Raw genomic sequence first — 10355 nt, forward strand, 5'->3', positions numbered from 1 at the left:
TGTTTTTTTGTTTTTTTTCAAATGACTTGAAGTATTTTAACGTTATTTACTGCAGTAATAGGTCAAGAAATATGACAGCAGAATATTCCAGTATGTGATCAAACGTGACCAGTATGAAGAGTGGAACCCAAAGGCCCTGTTCACACTGAGTTTTTTTTGCAGGTGGAAAAATCTGCCTCCAAATTCCTTCAGGAATTTTGAGGCAGATTTTGACCTGCCTGCACGCTGTTTGCTGTGTTTTTCGCTGCATTTTTCGGCCACAGCCATTGAGCGTCACGGGCAAAAAATGCAGCGAAAACCGCTTTCTCTGCCTCCCATTGATGTCAATGGGAGGTCAGAGACGAAAACGCCCGGAGAAAGGACATGACGTTTCTTTTTCCCGCAAGCGTTTTTTTCCTTTCACGGGAAAAATTCTCCTCCGCCTCCCATTGAAATCAATGGGAGGCATTTTCAGATGTTTTCTTGGCGCGGTTTCCGACGCGGTTTCTGCATCAAAAAACACGCCCAAAAAGTCTGTGTGAACACCCCCAAAGGTTTGCACACTATCACTGAATATATTACTTCATACAGTTATATTATTCCATTCTTCATAGTTACAATAATGGTAATAACTATACATGATTTATAAATATAGTTGAGTGTTAGGCCTTATTCACACGAACGTGACCGTTTTGCACGCGCAAAAGTTCCGTGTGGCATCAGTATGTGGTGTGTGCCTGAGTGATTTCTTTGCATATGGCAGCGTGAAGACACTCTGTTTTTATGTTTACAAACATAAAAGCAGGAGGTGCTTTTCTTGTTTGATTCATTTATTTTACTACTGTAGCGCGAATCACGCGCGGCACACGGAAGTGCTTCGTGTGCCGTGAGGGATTTTCACGCACCCATTGACTTCAATGGGTGCGTGATGCGCAAAAAACGGCCAAGTATAGGACATGTCGTGAGTTTTACGTAGCGCACATACGCTGCGTGAAAATCACGGACTGTCTGAACGGCCCCATTCACTAACATAGGTTCGTGCGACGTGCGTGATTTTCACGCGCGTAGCACGGAAGTAATATACGTTCGTGTGAATAAGGCCTTAAGCCATATTTCCCCAGAAACAGCGCCACTCTTGTCCTTGGGCTGTGTTAGGTATTACAGCTCAACCCCATTCACTTGAATAAAGCTGAGCTGTAATAACAGACACAGCCCATGGACAAGAGTTAATCTCCTATACCCACTTTATCATACAATATTTCTTGATAACCGAAAGTACTTAGCTGTGTGCATTAACTTTGCCCCTTTGAAGCTAAGAATTTCATCCAATTAAGTTCCTGTGGGGTATTTTTCAAAATTGCCAGTTTTAACCTGTATCACAAATTAGATCTAAAAGGATTCTTGGTATATCTTTGTGTCTAAGTAATTTGTTCTCTTGATATTCTGGAGTACTGTAGAGGTAGTGTTCCTCCTTAGTACATATACTTGGGGTTAGTTCGCATGTAGCGTAAATACTGTGGATTTTCCGCAATGGATTTAGTTGCGGAAAATTCACAGCATAATACAGTACACGCTGTGTAAATGCTGAACGGAAGAAACGCTCAGAAATTGACCTGCAGTGCGTTTTTTTAATCCGCAGCACGTCAATTGTATTTGCGTAATCGCTGCTTTTTTTTTTTTAAAGTTCAATATGGAGGTAAAATTTGCAAGAAATAGCAGATGTTGCGATTTTTGAGGCAGAAAATCTTACACGTCCAAGCCGGCCTCCTAAGATGATGTTTCATCCCAAGTGACCATTGCAGCCAATCAGAGGCTGCAGTGTTCACACGGGATGAAATATCCCAGGAGGCCGGTCTGCAGGACGTCAGTGTGTCAGTGTGTCAAGGTAAGTGTGTGTTTTGTTTTTGTGTGCAGTTTTCCGCAGCGGACATTCCGACTGGAAAACTCCACCACAATTCGGTGCGGTTTTTCAGCCAGAATTCCCTGCGGCCGACAGGGCAGACATGCTGAGTGCCTTTATGCAGTATCAGCCCTGTGTGAACATAGCCTTAGGGTATGTTTACACGGCTTATTTTCGGCCGTTTTTCGGGCTTTAAACGGCCGAAATATCGGAAGCAGAATGCCTCCAAACATCTGTCCCTTGATCTCAATTTGAAAAACACTGTTCTGTTCCAACGGACCGTTTTTTTACGTGGGCATATTTAAAAGCAACCGCGTAAAAAAAAAGAATGCATGTCACTTCTTGAGACGTTTTTGGAGCCGTCTTTCATTGACTCTATAGAAAAACAGCTCCAAAACGGCAGTAAAAAAAACGCCGCAAAAAACACAAGTTGCTTTAAAAAGTCTGAAAATCAGGAGCTGTTTTACCTTGAAAACAGCTCCGTATATTCAGACGTTTTTTGCTAAGCGTGTGAACATAGCCTTAGGCTGGGTTCACACGACCTATTTTCAGACGTAAACGAGGCTTATTATGCCTCGTTTTACGTCTGAAAATAGGGCTACAATACGTCGGCAAACATCTGCCCATTCATTTGAATGGGTTTGCCGACGTATTGTGCAGACGACCTGTAATTTACGCGTCGTCGTTTGACAGCTGTCAAACGACGACGCGTAAATTGACTGCCTCGGCAAAGAAGTGCAGGGCACTTCTTTGCAACGTAAGTTGAGCCGTTCTTCATTGAACTCAATGAAGAGCAGCTCAAGATATACGAGCGTCTCAGACGCCTCGTATATTACGAGGAGGAGCATTTACGGCTGAAACGACGCAGCTGTTTTCTTCTGAAAACAGGCTGTCATTTCAGCCGTAAAAGCCAGCTAGCGTGTGAACATACCCTCTCTGTGATCTAGTAGTTACATATGATCCCTCATATAAGTTTCTTGAAGTACTAACATTATACTTCCCTATCAGAAGCATACAATCAGAACCAGTACTCCGAGATGAGCAGATCATACAGCAGCAGGCACTTCAGAAAGCAGAGGAAATTCGACAGTTCCGACAACTAAAAGAGGAGATTTTAAAGCAAAGACAACTCGGACAAAGTGCAAGAAATTTTCAAAAGCAAAAAGTTCTGCAAATGTATGACGATTTGCAGGTAAAATATGTGAGGATTGTAAATGATTGTAAATTATGACTTTGTGTTTGTGTATGTTTATTTGGATTACGACTAGAGGGAAACCTACAGGAATAGTTGATCTTGTTTTTGTTGATGATAGGAATATGTTAATAACCTTTGAAAATATTTTTTTATGTAATTGTTTAGCCCATTGGAGGCAGCCCATTTTTTCAAATCTGACGTGTCACTTTATGTGGTAATAACTTTGGAATATTTTTACTTATCTGAGCAATTCTGAGAGTGTTTTCTCATGACACATTTTACTTTATGTTAGTGGTAAAATTTATTCGATACCTTCAGTGTTTATTTGTGAAAACACAGACATTTAGAAAAAGGCTATGTTCACACTGAGTTTTTTGCAGGTGGAATTTCTGCCTCAAAATTCCGTTTGGAAGTTTGAGGCAGATTTTCTTCTCCCTGCACGACAATTTTCGCTGCGTTTTTCGCCCACGGCCATTGAGCGCCACGGGCATAAAACGCAGCTAAAAACGCTTTCTCTGCTTCCCATTGAAGTCAATGGGAGGTCAGAGGTGTAAACGCCCGAAGATAGGGCATGCCCCTTCTTTCTCCCGCTCGCGGGAGAAAACCGCCCCCGCCTCCCATTGAAATCAATGGGAGGCATTTTCGGGCCGTTTTTGACGAGTTTTGCTGCGCCAAAATTTGGAAAATTAGCATTTTCTAAATTTTAGTGTATCTGCTTGTAAGAGAGATAGTGATAGCACACAAAATAGTTACTAGTTAACATTTCCCATATGTCTACTTTATCTTGGCATTGATTTTTTAACGTCCTTTTATTCTAGGACACTACAAGGCTAATAACTTTAGCAGCAATTTCTGCCATCTTCAAGATCTCCCAAACCATTTATTTTAGGGACCAGCTCGGTTCTGAAGTGGCTTTGAGGGGCCTATATATTAGAAACCCCCCCCCCCCCATAAATCGCCCTATTTTAAAAACTGCACACTTTAACCCCTTCAAGACAAAGCCATTTTTTGCAAAATGTGCAGTGTTCCAAGAGCGGATAAGATCGGGCGCCATTTATCAGTGCGACACTGGCCACATATCTGCGGATTATTATTTATTTACCCCATTATTATACCCTCTTATTATGCCCCTGATGTACTCTGCCCAGCCTACATGTACCCCCACATTATAAACTGAAATACCAGCAAAATGCTAGAGCTACTACCAAGCTAAATCTGTGCTCCAAAAGCCAAATGGCGCTCCCTCCCTTCTGAGCCCTACGGCGTGCCCAAACAGCCGTTTACGTCCACCGATATGGCATTGCCATACCCGGGAGAACCCTGTTAATATTTTATTTGTGGTATTTGTGGCACAAACTGGGCACAACATATAGTGCACTAAAATGGCACATCAGTCGAGAGTTGTAATTTTAACTTCGCACCATCCGCTGCGCATGAAACCTTTCGCGCACCATGACTTAATAGCATGTCGTGGTGTGGGGGGTGATGTATGGAGCATCTCACTCATTGAGCCCGTGCCATACGCTGCGGGTGTCAGCTGTGTATTACAGCTGACACCCGGGACTAACGGACAGAAACAGCGATCGCGCTGTTACAGGAGCCTGTAAAAATCACAATATACTGCAATACATTAGTATTGCAGTGTATTCTACCAGTGATCTAACGATCGCTGGTTCAAGTCTCCTATGGGGATTAATAAAATTTGTAAAAACAAAAGTAAATATTTATTATTAGTGGAAAAAATTAAATAAATATTTAAAGTCCAAAAAAACAACCTTTTCACATTTTTTCTCTAAAGTAAGGTAAAAAAATACACAAAATTGGTATCGCTGCGTCCATAAAAGTCCAAACTATTACAACATACCATTATTTAACTCGCACGGTGAACGCCGTGAAAAACAAAAAATTTAAAACGGCAAATCCGCTGTTTTTTGGTCACCTTGGCTCTACCAAAAAATGTAATAAAAAGTGCTAAAAACGTTGTATGTACCAAAAAATGGTACCAATAAAAACTACAGCTCGTCCCACAAAAAATAAGCCCTCACACCGCTCTATTGACAGAAAAATAAAAAAAGTTATCGCTCTCGGAAAGCGGGGAGGGAAAAATGAAAAAGAAAAAACAAAACATGGATCAGTCCGGAAAGGGTTAATTACTTTCTAATTAAAAAGCATTTATAACCACATGTGGGGTATAGCCGTACTCGGGAGAAATTGCTTTACAAATATTGGGGTGCTTTTTCTCCTTTATCCTTCATGAAATTGAAAAAAATCTACATCTTAGTGGAAATAATGTTGATATTAATTTTCACGGCCTAATTCTAATAAATTCTGCAACAGTCGTGTGGGGTCTAAATGCTTACTATACCCCTAGATAGATTCCTTAAGTGGTGTAGTTTCCCAAATGGGGTTACTTTTGGGGGGCGTCCACTGTTTTGGTCCCTCGGGGCTTTGCAAATTCGACATGACACCCAAAAACTATTCCAGCTAAATTTGAGCTCCAAAAGCCAAATAGCGCTCCTTACCTTCTAAGCTCCGCTGTGGGTACAAACAGCACTTTATTACCACATATGGCGTATTTACGTAATCGGGAGAAATTGATTTACAAATGTTGGGGTGCTTTTTCTCTTTTATTCCTTGTAAAAATTAAAAATGTCTAAGTTTTTTCAGCAAATAAGTAGATTTTTACCTTTACAGACTAATTCCAATGAATTCAGCAAAACAACTGTTTGGTCAAAATGCTAACTTTACCCCTAAAAAAATTCCTTGAGAGGTGTAGTTTCCAAAATGGGGTCTCTTTTGGGGGGTTTCCACTATATTGGTTCCTCCAGTGCATTGTAAACGTGACACGGCACTGAAAACTATTCCAGCAAAATCAGAAATACAAAATCCAAATGGCGCTCCTTCCCTTCTGAGCCCTGCTGTGGGTCCAAACAGCAGTTTATTACCACATATGGGGTATTGCTATAATCGGAAGAAATTGCTATACATATGTTGGGGTGTTTTTTCTACTTTATTCCTTGTAAAAATTACAAATTTCTATGTTTAATCAGAAAAAAAGTAGATTTTCATCTTCACATAGTAATTCAAATAAATTTAGCAAAAAAAACTGAGTTCAAAATGCTAACTATACCCATAGATAAATTCCTTGAGGGGTGTAGTTTCCAAAATGGGGTCATTTTTGGGAGGTATTTACTGTTTTGGTACCACAAGACCTATTCAAACCTAACATGGTGCCTAAAATATATTCTAAAAAAAGGAGGCCTCAAAATCCTCTAGGTGCTCCTTTGCTTCTGAGGCCTGTGTTTCAGTCCATTACTGGACTAGGGCCACATGTCGGATATTTCTAAAAACTGCAGAATCTGGGCAATAAATATTGAGTTGCATTTCTTGGGTAAAACCTTCTGTGGTACAGAAAAAATGAATAAAAAAAAATGACATTTGTAAATTTCACCTCTACTTTGCTTTAATTCCTGTGAAACGCCTAAAGGGTTAAAACACTTTCTGAATGCTGTTTTGAATACTTTGAGGGGTGCAGTTTTCAAATGGGGGGATTTATGGGGACTTTAAAATATATAAGGCCCTCAAAGCAACTTCAGAACTGAACTGGTCCCTGAAAAAATAGGCTTTTGAAATTTTCTTGAAAATATGAGAAATTGCTGCTAAAGTTCTAAGCCTTGTAACGTCCTAGAAAAATAAAAGAATGTTCAAAAAACCATGCAAACATAAAGTATGGGAAATGTAAACTAGTAAGTATTTTGTGTGGTATTACTATCTGTTTTACAAGTAGATACATTTAAATTTAGAAAAATGCAAACATCTGAGCATTGTGTATTTATGAGTAAGTTAGGTGCTCACATAACACCACCAACCCACAGACTTAAAGTTTAATTCAAAACTTGTGAAACTGTATATCCCGCAACTAAATGGGAAAGGTTATATTAATAGAAGGTGATGGGCCTAGGATTCCACCTGCATATAGAGGGCATTCAAATATATAAAGGAGAAAAAATGTAAGATAACAGCATAAATGTACTATTAGAGGAACCCAAAACACCAAATATAAAGAGAAAAAGAGTACAAAAAACAAACAACATGTGCGTCAGCTTCTGCGTCAGGACATCAGAATTAGGGCATGGCCACACGTGGCGGATTTCCTCCGCAACTGTCCGCATCAATGCCGCACCTAATCCGGGTTGCGGATTACGGCTGCGGATCTGCCCAAAATGTGCAGAAAAATGATGCGGACTAGCTGCTGCGGACTGCGGGAAAAGTGCTTCCCTTCTCTCTATCAGTGCAGGATAGAGAGAAGGGACAGCACTTTCCCTAGTGAAAGTAAACGAATTTCATACTTACCGGCCGTTGTCTTGGTGACGCGTCCCTCTTTCGGCATCGAGCCCGACCTCCCTGGATGACGCGCCAGTCCATGTGACCGCTTCAGCCTGTGCTTGGCCTGTGATTGGCTGCAGCCGTCACTTAGACTGAAACGTCATCCTGGGAGGCCGGACTGGAGACAGAAGCAGGGAGTTCTCGGTAAGTATGAACTTATATTTTTTAGACAGGTTGCTGTATATTGGGATCGGTAGTCACTGTCCCGGGTGCAGAAACAGTTACTGCCGATCGCTTAACTCTTTCAGCACCCTGGACAGTGACTATTTACAGACGTCTCCTAGCAACGCTCCCGTCATTACGGGAGCCCCATTGACTTCCTCAGTCTTGCTGTAGACCTAGAAATACATAGGTCCAGCCAGAATGAAGAAATGTCAAGTTAAAAAAGCAAGATGCATCCGCAGCACACATAACATGTGCATGACAGCTGCGGACTTCATTGCGGAAATTAGAATCTCCATTGAAGTCAATGGAGAAATTCCGCCATGAGTCCGCCACTGCTCCGCAACAGACAGAGCATGCAGCGGACACCAAATTCCGCTCCGCAGCCTATGCTCCGCAGCGGAATTTTACGCATCGTCTAAACGAACACTGCTAAATTAAAGTTGAAGTCAATGGACAAACGGCTCCGCTGCGGATTAACGCTGCGGAGTGTCCGCAGCGGAATTTAAGTGAAATTCCGCCACGTGTGAACCCAGCCTTAAAGTCCCATAGATTAGGAAGTGTAGCTCAACTTAAATGACGTGGGCCTAGGGCAAACCACTCTTTGTAGCTGGAGTTTGACTGTCTTCTTTCTGCCTATTAGCGACTTCTTGCCAACGGCCAAATCTTGGAGGGTCTAAGAGAATAGGAGCCCATCTGGGAAACATTGAATTTGGAGCTCAAACCCCTATAAATATATATTCCAAAATTATATTTGACATGAATGTTAATGAACATTTGGTGATCTCCTAGCTTGGGGGCCTTTCTGAGTTTTTCTATGTGATCCTCTGATTTCTGTGTATACTATGACACTGTTACCAGTGTTACATAGCTGTTGTCCATTTTCTCCATGTGTGAATGCCTATATTAGTTCCATGGCTTCAAGTGTATATCAGAAATTGTGTGATTATTCATGATGAGAAGTGGCATGTGATAAATGGAAACATACATAGTGCAAATCATCAATAGTTAAGAAAAAACTCCAACAGGGAGACAAAAAGTGGTCTCCCCTGTTTCCCTTTAAAACTGGCATATTAACTGGCATATCAATGTTATACAGGCAAATATTGTTCCGCCATTGTCACTTATCAACCCCCTTCCTCTACATCACACATTAAATTTTTTGGGGGAAAATTCCTGTCCCCCAAACTTATTTAGGATGTGCTGATGGAACATATCAATACCAGCCCATCAATAGTAATATACTGCTGACACTGCTAGTTTCCTTAGGTGCATGGGTGACATTGTCACACACTTTCTGTAGAGCCTGTTGCTAAGCAGTACTTTAATCGTATTTGGTCCACTACCTATGAAATACCGTACACAAAAAAATTATTCATCATGGAATTTTAAGTATAGTACAATTTTCGGTCCCAAAGCAACATCTATTGTCACTCATTATGCAATAGTAAACAGATTGTTCATTATGACATTGGATTTGTCGAACACATTGAATTAACACACATAGACACACAATATAATGAGCCTACCTATGATGATCCCTTACCGATGTAGATATCACTATGAGCTTGGAACAAGACATTGTTGTCTATCTCACAGCAGCTTGAAAATTAGTGAAGTAAAACTCACATTACATAGTTAAATACATAGTTGATAAGGTTGAAAAAAGACACAGGTTTATCAAGTCCAACCTATAAAGCTACGATGGTAATTCATAGGAAGGCTAAAATGCCTATGAGACGGATGCCTCTTGCTCCATATTAGGTGAAAAGGTTCCTTCCCGATTCCAAATATGGCAATCACCGTAAATCCCTGGACCAGTGTTCCATCTCCAGATTGATCTGAACAAAAAAATATATCTTAGTAAATAAATACTTTCATTTTCTTGCAGATATTACTTGATAAAGCACGGGAGCAGATTCTCATTACACAAGAGGCGTACAGAAAGAAACGGCTGGAGGCTGAGAAAAGAAAGCAGGAAGATCATGCAGCTCAAGAAGCCACAGTTCATTTAGAAGAAGAGATGAAAACTCCATCGGCTCAGAAGAGGAAAAGTGCAAAAAGTGGAAAAAAAAAATAACTTGGCCAAACTCTGCATCACTATCAGATTTTCACGCCATTTCTTCCTGATTATTACTGGTAGATATCTGTAACTACTGGTAACTGTAAAAAATTTAATTTAGAGCATTATAACAAGATATCCAATTAATATGCAAAATAAATATTTTCTTTACAAGTTATCGATTTCTCATATATGTAAACAAGGTTATTTTTTTTAATATGGAAATCACATTTCAGTTTTTGAGTAACAATATGTAAAACAGTTACGCTTATTTTGTGGTCTGTTGGTTTAGCAATGGTATTGATTGTCAACATAAGGGATTATCGACACGGCAAAGTCGTGACCACGGAACCTGTACTGTGGCACACAGTGTCCCTAAGGCCCTCTCTGTGTGCCATTGTATGGTGCCTCCATAAAGCGCAGTATAAGGCCTTATTCAGACGAACGTATAATACGTCCGTGCAATGCGCGTGATTTTCACGCACCTCGCACGGACCTATGTTTGTCAATGGGGCCGTTCAGACAGTCCGTGATTTTCATGCAGCGTGTGTCCGCTGCGTAAAACTCACGACATGTCCTATATTTGTGTGTTTTTCTCGCATCACGCACCCATTGAAGTAAATGGGTGCGTGAAAATCACGCACAGCACACGGAAGCACTAAAAACTATGA

The 10355-nt window shown here is 40.7% G+C and overlaps 1 protein-coding gene across 2 annotated transcripts in view; it reads left to right on the forward strand.

Annotated features, from left to right (window-relative positions):
• ADGB (androglobin) overlaps nucleotides 1-9862 on the forward strand; it is a 235963-nt gene extending 226101 nt beyond the window's left edge. For both annotated transcript variants that reach the window (XM_075862862.1, XM_075862863.1), the window contains exons 34-35: nucleotides 2888-3071; nucleotides 9514-9862. In XM_075862862.1, the coding sequence (XP_075718977.1) occupies nucleotides 2888-3071; nucleotides 9514-9702 (373 nt within the window). In that variant the 3' untranslated portion in view covers nucleotides 9703-9862. The remainder of the gene's footprint in view (nucleotides 1-2887; nucleotides 3072-9513) is intronic.
• The last annotated feature ends 493 nt before the right edge of the window (nucleotides 9863-10355 follow it).

The sequence above is a fragment of the Rhinoderma darwinii genome, chromosome 4, assembly GCF_050947455.1.
Source record: "Rhinoderma darwinii isolate aRhiDar2 chromosome 4, aRhiDar2.hap1, whole genome shotgun sequence".
In the NCBI taxonomy this organism is placed as follows: Eukaryota; Metazoa; Chordata; class Amphibia; order Anura; family Rhinodermatidae; genus Rhinoderma; species Rhinoderma darwinii.